Source organism: Meleagris gallopavo, chromosome 1 (assembly GCF_000146605.3).
Source record: "Meleagris gallopavo isolate NT-WF06-2002-E0010 breed Aviagen turkey brand Nicholas breeding stock chromosome 1, Turkey_5.1, whole genome shotgun sequence".
Lineage (NCBI taxonomy): Eukaryota > Metazoa > Chordata > Aves > Galliformes > Phasianidae > Meleagris > Meleagris gallopavo.
Genome location: NC_015011.2, coordinates 49,548,361 through 49,571,566, shown reverse-complemented (window position 1 = coordinate 49,571,566; position 23,206 = coordinate 49,548,361). Strand labels below are relative to the sequence as shown.

Below are 23,206 nucleotides of genomic sequence, written 5' to 3'. Positions count from 1 at the left end.
TGGAAGTCCCTGGGACACTTCTCCTTTGCAGCCTCCTCATCCACTTCCTCCTTCCCTTTTCTCCAGTGAGGAAAGCAGGGCTGCATTCCCCTGCATTCTCAGACCCCCTTTTCATCCTACACCCAGGGTGCAGCCCGACAGGGCTTTGGGGTGACCCCATTTCCTGACCAAGGTCTGGGTCTGGTGGGTGAGCAGCAGTACCGGAGTGCCCTCTGCTGGTCCCATTTCTGGACTGGTTGGACTGTCCAAGCCTTGCACACCTCCAGCCACACAAACAGACACCTTTGGGTTTCATCTTGCCCCCACCAAGCCATGTCATGTTGGGCACTGCTCCAGCAGCAATACAAGCCGAGAAACAAGCAGTGTGTCATCCGGTGAGTGCTGCATCTACAGCCAGCATGGTGAGAAAGGAGGGACAGAAAGATGAGAAGCCAGAGCTTGGCTCCACGCATGTGGGTGGGTGGGCGTGAGGTGCATGCGTTGCTCTCGCCGAGCGTTGCTGCGGAGATGCGTCAGGGACTCCCAGGGGCTTTCTGGCTGTGTTCCCAATTCTGTGGGAGGTAAAGTGCTTCTCTCGCTCCTTTGCTCCCAGAGGCAAGGCAGTCAGAGGCGTGGTGCGTGGGGCTGAGGAGGAGCACGCTCTCTCTCTGGAGGCTTGGTGCCATTCGGATGGCTGAGCCTGGGAGAAGGGTTCTGGCCATTTCAAATAAATCTCCACAAGGCTGGGGCAAAGCATCTTGGTCGTTGACCTGCTCCAATGTGCATGCCTTCATTCTTCATCCTGAATTTTCCTCCTGAGATCGCAGAGAGATCTTTCTGTGCTTTGACAACCCCGATCTGCCACCAAGAAGCCAGCAGAAAAGGCTGGAATCCTTCTGCCTGGAGCCAGGACAGTCACATTCAGACCTGACAGGAGACTCCCAGGTTGTGCTAAAAACTCTTAAGACTGCGCACACAGAGTGGGGGGTCAAAGTGCCCCTGGATCTATGCTGATTTATACCAGCTCAAAATCTGGCACACTATCTCTCAGCTCCAGAGCTATGGAGGTGACCTTCTATTGCTCTCAGTAAAGAAGGAGAGAGATTACATTCCAAGGAGTTCAGGTCCTTCTGTACAGCTGGTCACTTTGTATTGTGGTGTTTAAGTCATTCAAGCAGAATAACAGTGACCTGAAGAAAAACTGTGAGCTAATTAGCAGTGCTCTCTTCAATCTCTTTCCAAGTTCAAATGCTGCAGAAATGCTGAATACCAGGTCTGGTTACTGATAAATTGTTAGATGGAAACAGATAACAGACACTGGGTTATCCAGAGAGCTGGCTCAGTTAGAGACTGTGTTGAGAATCTGGGGGACAAAACAGGGAGAGATGCAGTGTGGTGTTGAACATGCCAGTCCCACAGGACCTGAAGAAAGTAAGGGAAGTCCCAGATGAGACCTGGAGGAGAGTCCCTGAGGAGAAAGCTGAGCTGAGCCCTGGAGAGCACTTCCACTGGAAGCTTCCTTTTGTAAATATTAAAATACAGCAACAGCAGAAATAACACATGCAGTGGAAGGAATTTATTTATTTTTTCTTAGGAAATTAAACAAAGGTGTTCATCAGCCTCAGCAAATGGAACTGTGCTTTATCCTGCCCTGGAAGGAGACATTGAAATTGCTTAGATGTGGAAACTACCAAAAAACTTCAGCATGAGCTTAGTACACAGTGTTGCCACCATTTCTGGGACTGTTTGTGGTCTTGAAATGCCGTGCGTGGCAGCTGTCTGCTGAGGAAAGCACTGGGATGTACCATATATAACCATGGCTTTCTTGGCCTCAGTTAAACCAAAGCAAAAACTAAACTGATGGCATCAAATGCGAAGTAAAAACTGGGCTGCCCTTTCCCTCAGCTTTCCACTGAATACCACTGAGAGCACTACCCTGTATCCCCCTCCCACAGTCATCTAAATGTTGAGCTCCAGACAATGTGGAGCCATCCTCTTCTGCCTATTAGCCTAAAATGATGGAAGAATCTCAGGCCAGAAAAAGCTTTGTCTGATATAAATGTAAATGTCACTTTAAAGAGGACAACTCCAGCCTAACAGAAAATCCATCACCTCCTCCAAACACTTTGTGAGCTCTTCTGGATGCCATGGTGTAGCTTAGAGAACAAGGTGGAACACAAGTGCTATTCTTCCAGACGCGTCTACTCAGTCCCCAGCTGCTGTGGTCCATTTAACTGTGGGCAGACTTGTCACTGCCACAGGAGCTCCGGCTTTAAAAAGCTACAAAACAAGTGAAAGACAGTCCATAACTCCTTTTTTTTTCTTTTTTTTTTCCCACTACCCAAATTCAGATACCTGTGGTGCTAGCATGAATCCCAACCTCCATTCTACCCTGCTTAAATCCCATTCAAAGTGGTGTCAGGCTGGGAGTTCCCTGAACTCCTGTAAATTAAAATGGTTTTCTGCAGCTGAAACTGATATCCCACCTTCCCAAACTGGAGCACTTCCAAGTAGCATAGTAGACTTCAGAAGGCTTATTACTCATTAGGTACCAGATCCTACCAAATAAACCAATATACGCTACTGGCATCCTTCAGCAGAGCACTGAGAGCCTGCATCAGGGAGATCTCAGAGAAATAACAGTTTGCAAAGCTCCCAGGTAGAAGCCTCTTAGGACTTTAAGGGTATGAGCAGAGAGATGAAAATCTGCACTGGATTACTGAAACAAGCTTTGACTACAGCTCTCTGTAAGCTTCCTCTTTCCCCCCAGGTCTCAGTGGACCTCTGCCCTGTTTCCATGCTGGTGGGAACAGAATGTGATGGAAACAAAACCAGAAGTTCTTCTGATATATGAGAACTGAAAGCTGGCTATACAAAAGAAAAGGGGGTGGAGGGATACAGAGAGAACGGAAGGGCACAGATACCAGGAAAGAGAACACAGGGCAGGAAGAGAAGGGGGAAGTCTGACAGAGAGAAGGGGAGGGATCTGGAGGGATTGCCTGATGTCAAATCTGATAGAAAAGAGGATTTGTCTGCAAAAAATAACCCAGATCTAAGCCACAGTTTCAGAGCAGCTGTGTACAAGCTGTAGCACCCTGTATTTGTTCCTAAACAAGAGCAAAAAAAAGGTTAGTGTTAGTTGCAAGGCAAGGTAGGATTCTGCCACACCAGGAGGTTGTCTATCAGCCTGCACCAAAATGAAGGAAAGGCAAAAAAAGAGGGAAAGCAAGATAAATCAGGGTAGAGGCAAGGCAACGTAGGAGAAGGCAAGAAAATGCAGGAAAAGGCAGTGGAAGGCAAGACAAGTAGGTGAAAGCAGGGGCGTGTCGGACCCGTCCCTCTCCAGGGTGCTGACCAGAGCTCCCGCCTCCCAACCCCTCTCCTCTTCCCGCTCTCTCTCCGACAAGAGGGCAAGGGCCATTCCAGAGATTTCAAGCAGTTACCAAAGCACTGTGCTCCTAGAGTGAGCCGAGCAAAGCGGAAAATGATACATCATCAAAGGGATGCAAAAGACATTTTTCCTCTTCCTTACTGTCTTAAGTTGACTGGTAGTGAAATGCAAAGATCACTCATCATCTGAGCCTCTCTGTGCAGGGTGGACTTCACTCTTCCTCAGTCTAGGGGTTAAGCTCTCAGTACTTCTATCCTGTGTTGCCCTGGATGTCTGAGTGCACTTTAAAATCGCTGTTGCTGTGTCCAAAGCTCTCAGCATCCACACTGGAAGAGTATAGAATTAAATGGGACGATGGACTTGGCTGTTCCTCCTGCACGTGATCTGTCTATACTGTATGATCAGGAATTGATTGTCACACAACTGCCGTGCACTGAGCTACATTTGTCACCAGGGAGCTTTTGGTGAAGAGGTTTTTTTCAGTGTCCATACGGGTTACAAAGTTTTTCATCTAAAACGTAGTCTTGAAACCACAGTTCACCCACAGGATGGACAGATGCTCTGTGTCCACAGTGGATGAAACCCCTTCTATGAACTACCACATTCTGCAAGATGGAAGGCCTAGAAAGGATCTGACCTTCTCTGCCCTCAGGTTCTGTACATATCTCTGCCTCCTTCCAAACACAACCTGGCCTCACCAGGCTTTTTTATTCCAGAGAACTGCAAATCAGCTGCCCCACAGAGGAGTAAGCAGTGCCCTAGAGCCTGACAGAGTTGCTTCATCTGGAAATCAATACTGGCACAGAAGAAACCTGTTTTTACAAGATCAGCTTGTTACCACTGCTTAGTTATCAGCAGTTTTCCGATCAGACACTAATAGTCTGTACCAGAAAAGCATGATTTAGTACTTGGAAGTACTTCTGCCAGAAGGGTTGTGAGGTAGCTGCCCCTGCTGCAGGACCAGATAACCTCCTGAGAGATTGATAACATCACCTCCTTAAACCTCTGAGATCCTAAAATGTGACTAAATCAGAGAGCAAGTTCTCCAGCCACAGAGACCATTGTGTTACCAGACTAATAGCTACATAAATATTCCTTTCCAACTCTACATTTCTGGCAAAATGCCCTTTGGGGATGCAGATGCAAGGCATCAGCTGGGCCCATTTTCTCCTATCCTCAGAGTAGATCAGGGAGCCTCCATCCATCTGGGTCCATATCTCATGGGGATGTGCTACCCACAGCAACCCAGCTCCATTTAGGGAGATGATTAAAGCAAGGAAAATACACCAGGAAAAGTCAGATGAGAGTAATACAGTCTCAGGCCAGCAAGAATGAACTACTTGTCTTGTGGCATCTCCCCCAGACCAGGCCTCATTGGCTGTGCTGTGCCCAACAGCTGGCTGAGTAGTTATCCTTCTTTTGTGGACCAGCACCACGTATCTCTGCTGGAATATTATTTTCCATTTCTAGGAAATTGGATTAAGGGTCAGAGAATACCAACTGTTATTTACCTTTGATTGAAACCACCCCTCCTCCCACTTGAGCTGGAGAAGCCAATGTTGCTGTTATTTACTCTGCTGCCAAACCTGGAGTTCAATGCCTTCCCTGCAGCATTCAATAAAAGCCAACGCGGGAAGTGAGGGAGTACAGCAGGCAAGCAGTAGGGGCTGTGTGGGTGAAAGGGGAGTGATCATCCAGGTCAGTAAGTTCAGATTGTTTATTTTGCTGTCAGGCTTTGGCTCAGCACAAGCCAGGGCCAAGGGTGCTGCAGGTGCCTACCTTGCTGGCTCACAATGTCATCAGGGATCTAAGCAGGGTGATGAGAAGCAAGCGCTGTTTGTCCCCATGCCTGTCCTTTTCCCTCACCACTTCTACTATCAAATCGCTTTCCTTTTGCTTCTTCTCCTTCTCTACCTCTGTCTAGCCTCCACCTTCACTCACTACTCCATAAGATCTTCATCACCTCTCTGCTGCCTTTTCCTCCCCTCCTTCCCACTCTCTCCCCCCACCTCTATTTCTCATTCCCTTCACTCCCCCTCCTTCCCTCTTCCTTCACCCTTCAAGCTGCTATTCCAGGACAATAGAGCAGATGGCAGGCTGTTGATTTTATACATCCCTTTGGAAAACCAGCTCAGCTGTTGAATCTGCCACTTTTTCTAAAAACAGACACTGTCCAACACTAGTTCAATGCCGGGGGAAAAGAAGGGGTTATGGAGCGGTCCTGCTCCCCTGACCATCTGCAAGGATCATGCCAGGACTTCAGGAAACTGGCCTCTCCAAGAGCTCAAAGTGGAGATCTCTGCCCCACATTTGAAGAAATATCATCACAAGTGGAGAGAGCTTGTCCAGTCTCTGCAGTCAGCCTCACTGCAGTCAAAACTGATGGTAACGTGGGAATGGTGGGGCAGCGAGGAGGGCCAGAGTCTTTTCTGTACATCCTGCTTCTCTGAGTGCCCATGAGAGCTGAATTGCACTGGGATCTCCCCAGGCAGAAGCCATGCAACACAGAGCAAATTTTGATTCTCTTCTCCAAGCCCTACATTTCCTCATATGCCACTGGGGGAGTAACATGTGAAAAGCCACAGGTCACCGTGTGGACTGAGGGAGATGCAGTTCTTGCCTTTTTCTTTCCAGATTTCCCCTCTTTTTGTTGAACACCCAACCCTCAAAGGATCAGTCGTCAGGCCAGCATTGATCAGCTGCCAACACAGCCATGAAAAGGACATAGATTTTGTTCTGGTTCTTTATCCAGGCTACTTCACCTCTCCATCCCCATCCTTCAGCTCCTTCATGGTATTTGTGGGTGGAGAGAGAGATTTTTCTCTGATTTCTGTGCTTCCCTGTCCCAAACATAATCTTTTTTCCCCTACTTTGGTATGGCCATCTGTCCCACTGGTTTTATAAGCCTTTCCCACCATGCGTCTGCTTGTAAGGCTTTGGGGCAGGCACCATTTTTCTCTCTGTCCATCACCAAGCACAAGCTGGCCTGGACTCATGACTGGGGCTGTTGGATGCTCTGCCAGTGCAAATGTCAGATGTTTCGAGGCACATTCTCCACCTGATGCACTGTGGCCAAGGGCACCAGCTGCAGTTTCTATCTCTGCCTCATTTATAGAGATGGGAGAGGGAAAATGGACGTTCAGCATAGCAGCATTTCTCCCCCTTCAATTGCTTTGTTTAGTTCCAATTCTTTTTCTTACATTGCCAAAATCAACAGTCTTCTTCTCAAGCAGTGGCTAGAGGGTCGGGGCCATAAAATCCATGTACAAAGTGCTCTGTTTAATTTGTTCTCAAAGTTCTCTATGAATCAGATGCAGCTCCCAGTGAAACCAAAGGAGGTTTAACCAAGGAGCAGTCAGACACAACATCTGAAGAGGCTCCTTAGCCTTGCAAAATCCTGGAAGGCAATTTGAACATGACTGATAGGTAAGCAGCCCATTCTAGAGGTCTGTAATTAATCACACACATTTCAAACAGAGATACAGATGAATTCCCAGTCTTCTTGGAGTCCAAGCTGGATAAAGTAGGAGTGACAAAAAAACTCATGCTTTCAAGGAATAGCCTTAAAGAGGTAATGCCAGTTGTGTGACAACAGCTCAGCCTTCAACTCCTTTAACATCCCAGGTAATTGGGTAGAAAATCTATAGGAAAAATCCTACAGTAGTTGGTGAAAACAGAAATGGGTATTTATATTTGTCACAGCTCTTGGCCTTGCTTATGTCTATGGCAACATTCACATCCTTTTCAGTAGAGCCATAAGCCCAGATTGAGATACTCCGTGTGAGATCCCATGTCTGGCACCAACTGAGAGCAGGGGCCAAACCTGTACTTGTTGTGTGGTTTGTTGCCTCTGATTCAAAGCTGTGATGGACACATGGTCCTTCAGCTTTAAGTTCTATGATTTAATTGCACATGGAGCCCATTATTTAGGGGGGACAATTAGAAGAAGAATGTGTGGTAGATGAGACATGAAAGTGTGTCGCTATGGATACAGAAATAGGTGATCAAGCATTTTTGTTTGTTTGTTTTATTGGAAAACCTAGACCCAACTGCCTCACCCAAAGAAGGGCATAAGGCCTAGGAGTCAAAAAGAAGTGTGTAGAGCCCTGGTGGACAGTAGTGCAAAAGAGCAAGCCCGTTGTCCCGTGGGGTTATTCAGGGATTGGAGATAACAGAAAAAAATAAGTGAAAAGTGCTGCTGGACTACCTAAAGAGTCTGCATCGTAAGCATGGACAGACAAAGACTCAAAATTAAGATAAAACTTCTGTAAGGAATTTAGTATAAATGGCATATCAGCTTTTCATAAGCAAACAAATAAACAAACAAGCAAATAAAAAGAAGAAAATGAAGAGAGTTGGAGCCAGTCAATCTCACCTCTTCCAAGTTCTACTGCTTGGTTGTTCGTTTCCTTCCAATCTCCTTTCTTCCCATTTCTCATCCTTTGCTTTCTGTTTAATACACTGCTAGTCTTTGGAAGGCTGCATCTTTAGCCAGAGGCTTGGGGAGGGAGCTGTGGCTGCAGCCTTGGTACAAGCTCAGTAGATCACATTGGTCCACTGAAATCTGTTTTCCTTCAACAGCAGAGTTGTTAAGAGAAATTGGCACCAGAAAAGCATTATATAGCATTACTATTCTTCTCTCTCCCCTTCAAGCCTTTAGCAACAATTGCAGTTTCCCACCTATTTCAACTAACTTCTCTTTTCCCCCTGAAGAAAGGATAGTCATTAGCATTTTTTGCCCTGTCAAATTGGGCTTTTCTTGTAAAAATTCTTTGCAGCTCAGGGAAAAGCAATAAAAAAAGTTATTGTTAACATGAAAGCTCCACTTAATACTTTACATTTCAAATACTGTAACTGGCTTTTTCCCCTCCTTCCCCTTTCTCTGAATCTTCAGTACACAGCTTAAACATCATTAATAGTGTTCGTTGCTATGGTGTTGGGCAGCTGAGGCCTCTGTACTTGAAATCTGGAGCTACATTTAATGTTGTACAACAGCAGGGTCATGCCAACACCTTTGGCTTTGACCCCATTTTTCCCAGTAAAATAAAAAGACCATGTCTCCATTCCTTTTAGTTCTTGGGATAGACTTTTTTTTTAACTGCAATGAGAAATGGGAATGTGAGAGAGGGAAAAGGAAAGAAAAACACAACATTTTAATAGACCCAATGGAACCCTTTCAAAAAAACTCTGACTGTTACAATCTGTTACATCAGAAAATCATGAAGGAGAATAAAAAAAAGATCAGCTCATGAAAAGTTTCACATGAGATTGTTACTCATTTTCCCAAGCAGCTAAACATTTTAATAAACTAGGAAAATGAGACTGTAAAACCACAACATCTGACAGCAAGCCCCAGGGGCAGGAACCATTCCTGAAACTAATTTTAACTCAGGTTTTAACACTGATCAGATTTCAAGAGGAGAATGTCCCCTTAAGCTGTTTCTCTGTTCTTGGAGAAGCCTTGGTTTCCTATATTGACTCTGAAAAGCAATTTTCTTCCCAGTGCATTGCTCTCACAGGCACATCAGGACCTTTCTGTCATTTATTTCTCTACAGCCCAAGAGATGCCCTGCCCAGACATCCCCTCACTTCTCTGTTTTCTTATGCGATTGGATGTTTTCCACAGAAGTGGCACTGCTCCTGTATCAAAGCCTCATCTTAAATGGTCCCCATGCAGCCACTCAAGGACCCAACTCATTGAACAGCCATACTGAAAGCACTGGGCCAATTCAGATCAGCTGAGGCCAGGATCCAACAAGACCTTCCAGTTTCTTCGAAGGGCAGTGAGTCTGCTGTACCAGCCTCTTCTTCTCAGGCACACAAATCATACTATGCTTTGGCTGACACTGGGACATCTACAGACAGGACTGGCATTTTCACTGCAAGACTCAATTAACAACATAGCTGTGAGTTGAATGAGGATAAAAGATAATATCCAGGTAGCGTAGATTCATTGAATCACAGAGTGGTTGGTTTGAAAGGGACCTCAGAGATCATCCAGTCCCACCCCCTGCTGTGGGCAGGGCTGCCCCCTCACCAGCTCAGACTGCCCAGGGCCCCATCCAACCTGGCCTTGAACCTCCAGGGATGGGGCACCACAGCTTCTCTGGGCAGCCTGCATCAGCGCTTCACCACCCTCTGAGTAATGAATTCCCACCTAACATCTAACCTAAATCTCCTCTCTTTTATCTTAAAACCATTCCCCCTTGTCCTATCACTATCAGATCATGTAAAAAGATGGTTTACCTTCTGTATATCAGCTCCCTCTATTTCTTCTCGTGGAAGTGTTTTTCATCTTCTAGTTAAGTTCAAACAAAATCATTTGCCCTTTGGGCAGGACTTTTTTATGCTGCACCGATTGTCTGTTACCTGGGTTGTCTCTATTTTGAGCTCCATGTCTCACATGGCTGTGTGAGATGAGCGCTTTGCACTTCTCCCAGAATGGTCACTGCCATTACGTAGTTCCTGCTACTGCTCAGCACGAATTTCCTGTTCAAAGACATGTTGTGCGAGAGAAGAAAGCAGGGTTCTTAGCTGCTTCACAAGCTGCCTAAAGCTCACAAGAACGACCAGGCTGGAAAGCAGCTCCACAGGCCCCCTCTTTCTTCTTCATTGGTAATTACAGTGCTTATTCATTTCTAGGTCCCTCTTTGATGAGGTTGAAGGTCTTTCTGATGCCTTTTCTTTAGGCCTCATGCAAGCTGTGCGGGAGATGCTGGTGTCTGAGGGGTGAGGTGGGATGGGAAAATAGGGTGACCAGCTTCCAGCATGATAGAGGCATAGCGATAGTCCCCCTTGGCTCTGCCAGCCCACCTGCAGCAGGCTTAGTCAAATCAGCAGCATCAAAGCTGAGCAGCTCTTTGGAGAAAGGGCACGTGTCCTTTCAACCAGAGATTACAGGATCTCTCTCTGATTCCAGCAGTCTGTTTTGAAGCACTCTTTAAAGAGAAATATCTGACTGTGGTGCTGCCTGCCATGTAAAACAGCCCCTTTGCCTTCCAGCTTTCCCTGCATTGCTCTTCCCCAGCCATTTATTCATGTGTACAAGCACAAAATGGTGCCAAAGTTCATTCCCATTGAGAGGAATGGCCTAGCTTTCATGGTAGGATCTGTGCTGAGAAAGGGGTTATCCATAAACATGTCTAAAAGCCTGTAGCCTATTCGGACTAGCTCCTTCTCCCTGTTGTCTTTAGCAGGGATAGCAGGAAGGCAGAAAGCTGCTCTTAGCATCTGGAAGAAAGAAATGCAGAGATAAAAAGCTCTTTGCCCTGCAGTTTCCATTCCTTCATGACTCAATTTTTTTTGGTCAGGGCACAGAGAAGATTATAAAGCTGTAACCTCTAATCCGCTCCCGAGCGCTCCTTCTCCATCTCTTCCTTTCTCCTCTCTTTCAGCCAGTTCTAATCCTTTATGTCTCCTCTCTCACAGGTAGGAGTTGGAGTCTAATCTCAGACGACAGGTTGATAATTAGAGCAAAAGATTATCCTGACCCCATATCAAGAAGGTAAAAAGAGAGGAATAATGCAGGGCCATACAAGATCAAGTCTTCAGTGCTTAAAGCAGAAAACATCCTCATCTCCATCTCTCCTCCTGTGATCCTCATTTCGTACTCTCTCCGTTGTCCCAGCTAAGGAATGATTCTTGATTTCTTATGTTTCTTGCCCACCTCTCCTCTGATGGCCAAGAGCTGTGTTTTTTCAGCACTCATTCAACACAGAACTGATCACATTTTCCATTTCTGAAGGGAGAGTAGAATCAGAGTTTAACGAGGCAGAGACTCAGCCAAAGGGCTGCAGCTGGGAACAGTGGGAAATGGGGGAAGCCCAGGCACATGCAGAGAAAGAAGCCTCAGAGAGACTGAAGCCAAGGCACACTTCCAGTGATCCTCAGTCTGGCACTGGGTACCCTGATCCAGCACCCTTCTGATTCAATACAGTGAAACCACAGCAAGGAGCAGTGGGTCTCATCTCCACACACATGCCCAGCAGTCACCACCCAGTCCTTAATCTGTTCAGGAAAGCATGCTGCTCCCATCTCTCATAAGCACCCCAGCACAGATGGGAACCCCACCCATGTGTCCAGCCCATGTTATCCATCTTTGGTACAGATCTCTCTTGTCCTGTACCACTGGTAGTCAGCAAGGACCAAAAAGCCCTGACCACCATAACTAAGGGGAAGCTGGGAGCACCAAGCTTCTTCAGTGCCCCATCCCCTACATGCACAAGGTGAAGGGATATCACCAGTACCCACTGTAGCTTGGGCATCACCAACCAACAGCCTGAAGGCACCAGGGGGTATCAGGATAGAGATGGCAGTGGAGAGATCGAAACCTGCAGGGGAAAGAGTGAAGGAACGTCATGTGGCAGTTTTTACTGCAGAACTAGGTGGGGAATGGAAGGCTTCTCTCTTGTGTCACATCCCATATCAGATGCTCACCCTGCTCTGGGACTGGCTGCTCATCTTACAAGGTCTTGATTTGGCAGAGCTGAGCAGCCAAGTTTTCCTCCAACACCTGAATCCTGCTATGGACCATGGAGCCCAACTCACTGCTCACCCTGATCACATTCAGTGAGATGGGGACTGCACCAGACCCTGCTGAACTGCTCTGTAGATGCCTTTTTAATTGCGTGGTTGCTTCCCACCCCTTCTATCTCCAGCCAGAAGCTTCCTACCCAAGTTCTGCAAATAACAACCTCAGGTTTGTTCACTCAAAGCAGAGCAAGTAAATGAAAGAGCACTTTTGTTTGCAGTTATCCTGAAGCAAACCTTTTTCTTTTCTCCCTTCAATTTTCTCAGCAAAACAAAGAAAGTAAAATAAAGCAGAATTTCCTCTCCTGAGTTTAGAAGAAATTTCAGTTCCTGTCCCAGAGGTAAAAGGTTAGCTTGTTCTTTTCCTGTGTGAAATGAATGGCAAAACTTTTGGCTCAGTAGCTGTTCAAATAAAATGTTATAATACTTATTTTCTTTCCTTTCATCCAAAGTGATTTGCAAAACGTGTTTGCAAACATCTTAATGTTGGTGTGACCCTCATCCAATAAGACCTGTCACTGCAAGGCTTTTGTCCCTCACTCTAGACCTGCTGCCCCCGATTTGGCAGCCTGCCCCAGCCACCCTGCTGTCCTGCAGCACCTCAGCAGTGCACTGAGCACTCACACCCCATACCTTGAGGGATCTTCCTGGGGTGAGAAGGGACCACTGAGTTTGATAATGTTGAGCTTGTTCTCAAAGACACCGTAGCTGAGTGTGACCTGAAAAGAGAGGCAGGGAGAAAGGAGCAGGGAGGGTGATGTGTTCAGGAATCTGCTTTGAGTGACAAAATTTCCCATTTTCATTCCATCTCTGGTGGCTTGGCCTCTGCTTTCCAACTCTCCTCTCTTCCATGATGGAATACTGTAAATGCCCCCAGCCCTAGAAGCATTCAAGGCCAGGCTAGATGGGCCTTTGAGCAACCTGATCTAGAGGGAAGTATCCCTGCCTATAGCAGGGGGGGCTGGAATTGGATGATCTTAAAGGTCCCTTCCAACCCAAACCATTCTATTATTCTATGATTCTATAGTCCACCATGTGAGTCACCTACACCACCTGTTATCTACCCATGCGAGGCAGACATGGTGCAAAAATCTTTCCCAACCAGTCAGTGTTTCTCTTTGTTTTGATACCATGATCCCTCCAAGGTCTGCCCCCATCCTCCCCTCACTCCCTCTACACATGTTACCCACCACCAATACACAGCAATTGGCATCTGTGCTGCAGGCAACATCTGCTCCTTATTGCAAGGAAGCATTTGTTGGCAAAATATCTTCAAAAGTGCAGACAGTTGTTTTAATTCACATCACTGCCACCAACTGGCAACGTACCCCCCCCCCCACCTCCTCTTCCTCTGAAACATGTCTCTTGTTTTGTTTCCGTTACCTGCTGCATGAGATGAGAGCTGGGAATGAGTTGCAGATTCTCCAGGTGGGAGTGGAAGAGCATGTTGGGCAGTAGCTGCCCACCAACTTTGCACTCAATGATGTAACCTATGGTGCAGTCATCTGGCAGACGGATGAGCTCTGAGGTGCTTAGGAAGTTCTTGCCACTGGAAGAGAGCAGGGCTGCATGAGTTACGTAAAGGAGTAGGAGGAATATAGGAAACCACTTCACTGAAAACTAGAGTAAACGTTGAAACAAGGAAAGAAATCCCTTAGTCCTACTGCGAAGATGTGGGAATGTGTTTGTCCTCAACCATGTCCAACCATGCTGTCCCACCAATTGCTCGATGCTATCCCTGACAAATAGAATCACAGAATCATTAACACTGGAAAGACCAATGAGATCATCCAGTCCAACCATCAACCCATCACCACCATGCCAACTAAACCATGTCCCACGTCATCATCACCACCACAACCATGGTTGATGGTTGGTCTGGATGATCTCATTGGCCTTTCCAACACCAGCAATTCTATGATTCTATGATTCTATCCATGCCACATGAATTTTACCCTGGATAACAGATCACCGTCCTTTCTGGATTTTGCACAAAGAACGTATCAGGTTCTTCATCTAAATCAGTAAAATCTTTGTACCATGAGCCACCTGGTGTGGACCAGGTTTGTCTTTCTGGGTATGCAGAGACTTGGTTAAGGCTGGCACAGATCATTCCTGCTGATGTTTGCACCTACAGTTTGTAGGATAACATAGGGCATCCTGGAAAACATCATCATGTAGGTTGGGCTAACACATGCCCCCAGGAACCACTGCCATTTCCTATGCACCAAGCTGAGAAGATGAAGATGGACACTGTAAGCAGCTGAATAGAGTTTCAGGTGGAGGAATTGGAAATTAGATCAGGAAGGAGGCAGAGGAGGTTGGAAAGAGACAGAGCTCAATCTGAGCACTTACAAAAAGAGTCAGAAAAAGTTGAAAGAAAACAGAAGAAAGGTTGAGGGATAACCAAAAGCTGGAAGGAGTTGGAAGAGGAGTGTGTCATTGTGTGATAATGTTTGCTGATGTGCCTGCTCCTGTCTTTCTTTAATCAGGTGGGAGATCCACCCACTACGTCCTTCCTTCAGTCCCACATTCTTGTGGAATTGAAGTGTATGGCTCTTTGCACCCTTCCAAACATCCCTGCAAACATTACATACACAAATCCAGATTTGACATTGGCAGAAGTTATTGTGTCTGTGTTACTAATTTCAAAGACTCACATACCCAGTGACTGTACAGCTTACCTGGCCCAAGGCATCATCTTCCTTGCCAGCCTGCGACTGATGCAGAACCCAGCTCCTCCTGTGGCAAACCAGAAACGCACAGATTTCTGGAGAGAAACAGCAGAGCAAATCAATGGCAGAGGCTCAGATGACACCATGCTCCCCGAGTTGGGAATGCTACAAACACAGCTTTGACAGAGAGATAAAGAGCCCTATTGTCAGCCCCCAGTTGCTGCCCAGTACAAGCACCTGTTGGCAACACAGCCCCAATTTTGATCTCCTCATATGGCTGGGAAGTCAGGATGAGCAAAGACTGCTAACATGGCACTCTCAACCAAAGGGAAAAAGAGCCAGTAGGGGTGAGGAGACCATTGGCCAAATCACAGCATGTGTGCTAAGAAAGGTTAACTGGAAACCAAGACTAAGTTGTGCCAGCTGGCCCATTCTGAGCAGCCAAGCTCTTGCGGTGGAAAGTGGGCTGCCCAAGGCAGGCTGATCTCCCTGCAGATGGGTACCCAAAGGCACAGCAGAACTGTTGGACATCACCTTTCTTCCTCAAGTGAGATTGGAATGAGTCAACACATGCTACCACATTCAGACAAGACCACTCAGTTTTCAGCTGATGTCTCTTGCTCTTGGGACTTTTCTCTCATCAGAGTAGAGCTATGGCCAATGAGTCAGATCATTAAAACCAACCCCCAGCTGCCCCACACTGCCATACGCTGTACCGTCTGGTTGTTAGACAGTGTTTCAGAGGCTCTAATGGGTCGGTTCAGGCTGGGTTTCCCTAGGTAGACATCCTTCACTGCAGAGTAGGAGGACAGGAGCTTCAGGAGGGCCTCAGGGTTCAGATAGTTGTCATCATCCAAATGGCAGAACCAGCTAGAGGGAGATAGGAGAGAGTATACAAGAGATTTGCAGTAAGGAGGTACCAGCATCCCCAAGAAGTTCACTTTCACAGCAACCCCAGCTCACCTCTGGTCACTGGACAGGAATGCATCAAACTCTGCAGCCATCTTGCAGGAGAGGGCTGAGTGGCTATGCTCGGTAGAGCAGTTGGTGAACACCACATGGTCACCTGTGGGCAGGAAGAAGGCTATTGCTTAGGACTGACCCATACAGACATGGAGAGGACTTCTGGGCAGGAGGGAAGAGGTTTGCTCACAACCAGATTCACCATGGTCCCTCAGTCCAAGCCTGCTGTGATGTTGGCTTCATCTCCCATCCACTCAACACTTCCCTTCATCAACCTTAAGACATTCCCTCCCTACAAGCCTTCTTGGAAGACAGTTCCTTGACTTTATTTTTGCTTCTTCTCTTCACTCATATATATATCAACATATAAGTGGGCTTTTAAGAAAGACAAAGACTTACTAGAGTTTGTAATCATAGAATCATTTAAGTTGGAAGGGGCCCATAAAGGCCATCTGGTCCAACTTCTCTGCAGTGAACAGAGACACCTACAGCTAGATCAAGGTGCTCAGAGCCCCTCCAGTTTGACCTTGAATGTCCAGAGGGATGGGGCATCCTCCACCTCTCTTGCAATCTGTTCTAGTGCCTCACTGCCTTTATTATAAAAAACTTCTTCCTTACATCCAGTCTGAATATCCTCTCTTTTAATTTGAAACCATTTCCCCTTGTCCTATCCTAACAGACCCTGCCAAAGAGCGTGTCCCATTATTTCTTACAGCCCCCCTTTAGACATGGAAAGGCTGCTCTCAGGTACCCAAATGGAAAGACATTTGGTCTCCAAACAATAAGACAAGGAACAAGGGTTTTAAACTCAAAGAGTGAAAATTAAATTGTACATAAGAAATTTTTCACAGTGAAAGTGAAGAGATGCTAGAACAAGAGAATTTGTGGACATCCTAACATTGGAAATGCTTAAAACTGGGTTGGATGGGACTTTGAGCAAGTTGATCTGGTGAAAGATGGACACCCTTGCCTGTAGCAGAGGATTAGACTAGATTACCTTAAGATTCGCTCACAGCCCAAATGATTCCATGATTCTCATATCTAGATTTCACTCCACAAGTCTCACCCCCATCCAATCACTCTAACCTAGCTGTAGATGCCTCTGTTCATTGCAGTGGAGTTGGACTAGATGACCTTTAAGGGTCCCTTCCAACTCGAATGATTCTATGATTCTATGATTCTGAGAAAATGGCATAGCAGGGACAAGAGTTTAGTCATCAGCTCAGCACTCTGCTTTCCAAATTGCATCACTGCACCTTGCAGATGTCAGAACCCTTATCACTACTTCACTGTGGCCCCCACAAGAAGATAAAGGCCAGAGAAAGCAAAGCATCCTGCCTGAGGTTAGATCCCCCATCTACTACAACTCTGCCCATGGCCAGAAAGGGTACAGGAATCAAGGAAGGGTTTTCTCCCATGCTGCTTGCACTGGAACTAGCCATCTTGCCAGCCCCCCTCCAAAGGCTGTGTTAGCTCAGAGTGAAGGCAGAGATGGTGATATGGGAAAGGTGGTTACCCATTCTCCTCTTCAAGGCATCATCTTCTTCATCTGTGAAGACATACGTCTGGGGAGATGAGAAAAGGACGTTACCATCAGGTGTGGAGCTGGTGCTTCTACTGCATTCCAGGCACTAGGCAACAGAGAGGAGGGATAGTGGCTGCCCCAGTCCTCTCCTTTCCCACTAAGGCCACTCCAAACCCTCACAGGCTGTGCATGCAGACCCCACCACCACCGTTATCCTCATGCCCTCCCATTGCTTCACGCTGCTTCCATCTGCTGGCCTGGAAGGGCCTGGGAAGCTTGCACAGTCCCGGGGGTTGATCCCTGCCCTGAGCAGAATCAGCATTCCTTTGTCATCCATCACTCCCAGCCACCACCATCCCTGCTTGCACTGCTTCATTTTCTCCTGAAGCTTCAGAAAGAGGAACAAGAGGGCCTGCAAAACTGAGATAGAGGGTGGAGGAGGCCTGGTTTAGGTGTCAATTGGAGAAAAATGCACTGTGGCCTAGGAATGCTCAGGCTGAAAGGAGAACATCTGTGTGTTAAGTGTGCTCAGCCCCCTGCCACTTCCCTGCCTCCTCCTTCTCTTCCTCCACCCCAGGCTCTCTAATCCCCCTCTATGCCATTATGTGGCACATCTCCCCCTCTTTGGGTCTGGGCAGGGATCACAGCTCGGGAAGAAAAGCTTTCCTCAAGCAGAAAATGAGCTTTCATGAAATCAAAAAGGAGGTGCAAGCCTTAAACAGTCTCTCCACCAGCTGCCTACAGGCTGGTTAAACACTGCACCTGGGCAGGGACAAAAGGGACTAGGCAGATGGACAGCAGCTCCCAGGAGCTGTCACTGCTCTGATGAGATGTCCTTGTTTCGACACCGCCCCACATTCACCGAGCGCTTGGGTTGGGTGATGTGCCCTGCATCAGCAATGTGTGGGAAGAGAAATGATCTGAACACACAAGGGAGGCAATGAAGGGCTTTCAGAGAGCAACCAGTCAAGCAGAGATGGCAGGATGGACAATCTCAAACATGCAAGTTGTGGTGAGTCGGCAAATTCCTCTCCTGTCTCACAGCTGATTGCAAAAACTGACTATGCATACAGTCCTACCGTGCCTCAGCAAGATAAGCCCTCTTAGTTTAAACCACTTTCAAGGTGGTCATGGGATTGGAAGCAATTAGCAAAGTCACAGGTGAAGGAGTCCTGAGTCAGGTGACTGTATCTTAACGTTCAAACACAGCAGGAATTCCCAGCAGCATGGGACTCGCCTTGCCTGCACATCCAAAGACAGAAATTTCCACTGTAACAAATGTTTCATCTTAAGAAAACAATTCTGAAACCACTGAAACTTTCTGGCATTCAAAAAACAGAAATGTTTCTAGAAATGACTTGCTTACAGTTACAAAACCAACCAGAAATCACGCGTCTAACAAACTTCATATCTCATTGCCTATCTATCTTTCTATTCATGGAAATACTCTGAAGCACTCACATCCCACTAGATTCAAAGGAGAATGTTTACTTGCAGACACCTCTGGCGTACTCCTTTAGGAACCCAAGGCCCATGGCCACCTTCTCTGACAGGTGGACCAATGGGCTCATGGAGCTGCCATTCTACCACAGCTTCCCACTTGCCTTCCGCACCTCACCTTCTCTAAGACCATTTCTCTTGCCAGGGATGGAGGGAAATCACACCAGGAGCAGGCTGGAAGACATTCTTCAGTTCTGACCAGAGAACTGGGAAAAGATGTTTGATGGGCGCTAGCAGTGATATGGAGCCACTGGTGTCCAATGGGTTGACCAGGCAGCTCTTTATGAACTTAAGTACACATGTGATGGATTAACACAATATTTTGAGGTTTCCTCAGACCAAACTGGAAAGTGACTCAAGCAAGAAAAATGAGAAAAAGGGAATAAATATGTGGAACCTGACAGTCCAGGACATTAATCTCCCAAGCTCCCAGAGTATTCCTTCCCCAGGAAAAAACAGCCTCCAAAATGCAAACACATCAACAGGGATAATGGTTCAGCTGGGCAGGAAACTGCTCCCCTGCCCAGAGAAGAGATTCAAAGTCTACAGTGTATTCACAACACCAAAAGCATGAAAAAACACTTCAGGGTGGGTCACTCCAAGTTTTCATTTCCATCAGTTGGATGTTTGGGTTGCTGAAAGGAAGGATGCTGGAATTTGTTTATATTACCAAATAAAATATTGTTTCAGACCAGAAAAACTAGACTTATCTCCATCAAAAAGTGAAGAAGCCAACAGTACTAGCAACTTCAAGATGCTGTTCAGTCTAGACAGTCAACAAAACACTTGTGCTTAGATGAAGCTTTTTCTAACTAAAAGATTTTTCCTTGACAATTTGGCTCCTGCACAATCTCTCCTAACCATAAAAGATCACAGCTGGCCCTGCCTCCTGCTGCAGTCACCTAAGCCTGGCCTTTGAGGTCCAGGTTACTTCCTTTGGGAGGGCACTGTGCAGGAACCAGTTCTGAAGCCAGGCTTGGCATCAGGAGCATGGCCAGCTGACAAAATTTCCACACTGGCTATATATTTTTTATTTGTTGACATTCATGTATTTCTCTTTGCCTCCCCATCCCTCCCCTGCCCTCAAGGCCATTTAGTACAAAAAGCAGAAGAAAAACATGGAAAATTGAGAGGGGCTGGGGGAACAATAGTGCTGAGCTTGTAACAAAATTTGATAACAATGAAAAAACACTGTTTAAAAAATGACTGACCCTCCTATTTGACCCCTTCCTTCCTATTCTCCTACAAATGAAGTTTTCCTATGGGTGGGCACCAGCACAGAAAATTCACTGTCTCTTCCCACGTTGGAACATCACCTGTCTGCCAAAAAAAAATGGTCTGTTGAATGTGGGGAGATACTGTCCAAATCCTGTCACAGAACCATAGAATCACAGAATCATGAAGGTTGGAAAAGACCTCTAAGATCACCTGGTCCAACCACCAGCCCATCTCCATCATGCCCATTGACCACATCCCTCAGTGCCACATCCACACGGTTCTGGAACACCTCCAGGGATGGTGACTCCACCACCTCCCTGGGCAGCCTGTGTCACTGCAGCACCACTCCTTCTAAGATTAAATTTTTTTCCTGAAATCCAACCTGAACCTCCCCTAGTGCAACATACAGCCATCACCTCTCATCCTATCATCTGCAGGACAGTAAGACATCTGTCTGTCAATTGAACAAGAAGGGAAAGTTGAGCTGCTGTGTGCAAGCCCACTCCAAAAGCTCAGTTGGAAGTGTTGTTGAAAGCGTGTGCCCATGGAACAGTTTGGTTTCTCCAAAGAACTGCTGGGCTTAGAGGAGAAGTGCATGTGGAGGAGGAAGCAGGGTCTCTCAGATGGTCAGGACAGTCACACAGACTGGAGAGGAAGTGTGCCTGAAATAGGACATGATTTCCTGTGACTACCACAGCAGCACCAGAAAGTGGAAAACCACCCTTACCCAGAAAACCCTGCACTGCTTCAAGCACTCTCCTACCCAAAACCTCCACCCCCACCTCCCTTCCGCACATAGGCCTGAAGTCATCTTGTTGCATGCAGGCAGAGGCAAAATGAGAAGAAAAAAAAAACCCTTTGGGAACAGCCACAGGATTTTTTTGTTCTTGAGGAGCAGCTTTGTGAGGGGGGAGAAGCAAGGAAGAGAACTTCTGCCCACCACAAAGCCACCCTGCAGAGCAGCACAGCTCCATACCCTGCAAACTCACGGTATGAGGAGATGGGAAGCCACTATTTCAGATAGGTTGTGGAAGGTCTGTTCTGCCCATCTGGGGTGTCCTAGGCAGTCTGTGGTATTAGTCGTTAGACATAATGAAAGAAAATCCCTTCCATCTCAAGCCAAAGGAGTTGGGGTTAGGTTAGGCGATGTTGATGCTTGCTAAGAGCACTCATAAAATCATAGAGTATCTCAAGTTGAAACGGTCCCTTCAGGATCGAGTCCAACTCCTCAATTCACACAGTACCACACAAAAATCAGACCCCATGTCCCAGTCTTCATGGGAAGTGACCACTTCGGCCCCTCTGATCACCATAACTAAGCACCAGTGGAAGCTCTTGAGCCACTCTGACTACCCTCCCCATGAACCAGCTATCAATGCAACATTTCACATAATAGCATCCACCTTTCAGTGTGAACAGAGATAAGTATTAGAGAAAATGAGGCAAAAGGAAGCAACACAGTGCCCAATCTCCCCTTTTGTTGGCTTTGTCCCTCCCCAGAGACTCCCCTTGCCATGTACACTCTCTGTAGCCCAAATCCAAATGCTCACCTGCTCTCTTGCCCGGGATATCCACGTGTCCAGGAGCAGCTCCATCCTGCTCTGGTGAAATTTCTTGGTGGTTTTCACAGCTATGAAAACATCCCCAAGGGTCAGGTTCCCTTCAGTCTTGTATTTGTCCAGAGAATGGACTTGCAGGTCTCCCTGCCCAGTGCCACCACCTCCCTTGGCATCCTCTGGGCTCTTGTGTGTTTGTTGCTCTGGATTCTCCAGCATCCGCTCCCTGAGCCCTGGGTACCCCGAGGTTTCCTGAGCTCCACGGTGCCGTACAGAGAGGAGAGCCACACCAACCAGAAAGACTGCAGCTCCGGAGAGACCCCGTAAGAGCCGACGGCCCATGGTTCCCAGATAGCCCAAGCAAGGACAACTTCAGCCAGCCTGTACCTCCGTGTGAATCAATCTGCTCTTCTTTAAGCCTTTAGAAGGCTGAGATGAACTGAGAGTAAGGTATGAGTAGGATGTGGCCAAGGACTTGGATAGATGAAGACCAGCAAGATAAAGCAACGGATGAAACAAGGGGAATTTCCACAGACCAAGGGCACCGATCATCCAGCAAGATGCAGACACGTGATAGGAAAATACTCCGAAGTGACTGGTGGCTGGCTGGCACAGGCTGTCAAAGGGACAGCAAGCATTCTTGCTCCTGGTCGTGAAGATGAGAGTCCTGGGATGGATGTGGAAGGGTCAGGAGAGGAGATCAGAGCCATCGGGGGGGTGTCCGAACAAAGACATCAGCTCCTCAGAAGACAGCAGCCAGTGTATCCAAGCCATGGGTTCATGGGGCTGGAGCAGGGCTGTGGGAAGGGGCTGCCTGGCCGTCCACCTGCTCCCTCTGTGTGGCTGGGTCCCTGCCAGCCCCCGGTCCCGCCTCCGGGCATGGGGCGGAGCGCCAGCCCCCGGGGGAGGAAGAGGATGGAGGGGGGAGGATGAAAGGGGGCAGCCCCCAGGCTGAAAGCGGATTGGCTTCATCTGCTGCGCGAGATCCCCTGTCTGGGAGCACTCATAGGTGACGAGCAGCTGATGGGGAAGGACAAACCTGTTGCTTGAGTAGTTGTCCCCTTCCCCCGTGAAAGCCCAGCCCCTGCTGTATGGGAGGGCACAAGCCCTGTGCAGCCTTTCACTGCTACAAGGGCATAGGGAATGGATACAGGTTCAGGTCAACAGGATCTCACTAGTGTCTGGCTCCCACGTCTGAAACTCATCTCCCCAAACCACAACACCAGCCCACTCACTCTTGAAAACCCCTTTCCCACTGCCCCCTGCCCCCCCCCAGCGCAAGGACCACTGCGTTTGGGGTCAGCAACATGGACTGCCCCATACCGTTTCTGGGTCAGCCACCTTTAGGCCACTCCAGCGAGCACTTGAGGGGTATGGAGAGGTAACCAGCCCAGGTTGGAGCTGGAGTCCACCCCCACCCCAGACTCGGTGGAGAAGTAAGCATGGGGACAGCAGGATGACAGCGCTCCACATAAAAATCAGAGCACATCCTTAGGGAGCTGCAAGCTGTGGGCATCGAGTCTGAGCACGGCAAAAAAAATAACAATAATGATAGGGAGAAAAAGGGGGGAGCAGGGTGAGGCATGGCTCTCTGGGTGTGCCGTGTGACAAAGACCTTCTCCCTTGCATGTCTGATTCTGAGTGGTTATAAAAAGAGGTTAGGGCAGGATCAGGCTCCCTCTGTTGCACATTCCCACTGTATGGCTGGGACATGGGGAAGATTAAATCCCTATTCTTTTACATTGTTTTGAGGCGAGGGGGCTGTCATTCCCTTTCAGGCCTTACTTTACTGCAGGAATGTGAAGCTGACATAACCAATCCACTGCCACCAGACTAATGGGATTGCCGCCATGGCTCATCCCTGCTCCTA

The 23,206-nt window shown here is 47.5% G+C and overlaps 1 protein-coding gene across 5 annotated transcripts; it reads right to left on the bottom strand.

Moving 5' to 3' along the window:
• Nucleotides 1–1,533: 1,533 nt before the first annotated feature.
• Nucleotides 1,534–22,215, bottom strand: MFNG (MFNG O-fucosylpeptide 3-beta-N-acetylglucosaminyltransferase). Of its 5 annotated transcripts, none has more exons than XR_793631.3 (11): nucleotides 21,331–22,215; nucleotides 17,054–17,102; nucleotides 15,538–15,640; nucleotides 15,291–15,444; nucleotides 14,584–14,669; nucleotides 13,283–13,448; nucleotides 12,533–12,618; nucleotides 11,617–11,700; nucleotides 9,617–11,108; nucleotides 7,746–7,942; nucleotides 1,534–2,259 (listed from the first exon to the last, which is right to left on the bottom strand). XR_793631.3 is itself a non-coding variant. In XM_010711322.3 (9 exons), the coding sequence occupies exons 1-8, from the start codon at nucleotides 21,676–21,678 to the stop codon at nucleotides 11,634–11,636; spliced, it is 1,059 nt and encodes a 352-aa protein (XP_010709624.1). In that variant the 5' UTR covers nucleotides 21,679–22,215; the 3' UTR covers nucleotides 1,534–2,259; nucleotides 11,617–11,633. The 5 variants fall into 5 exon arrangements, 2 of the variants coding, with proteins under 2 accessions (XP_010709624.1, XP_010709620.1); XR_793632.3 differs by having other exon boundaries at nucleotides 11,621–11,700; XR_793629.3 differs by having other exon boundaries at nucleotides 9,617–11,700.
• Nucleotides 22,216–23,206: the final 991 nt, after the last annotated feature.

Excerpts from the sequence above, each read along its gene's own strand:
- MFNG (XM_010711322.3), bottom strand. The coding sequence starts at position 21,678 with ATGGGCCGTCGGCTCTTACGGGGTCTCTCCGGAGCTGCAGTCTTTCTG. Across the intron at positions 15,641-17,053 it reads TGCCTTGAAGAGGAGAATGG|GTGACCATGTGGTGTTCACC; the intron begins GTAACCACCTTT and ends TCCTGCCCACAG. Across the intron at positions 13,449-14,583 it reads AAGATGATGCCTTGGGCCAG|TGGCAAGAACTTCCTAAGCA; the intron begins GTAAGCTGTACA and ends GCTCTCTTCCAG.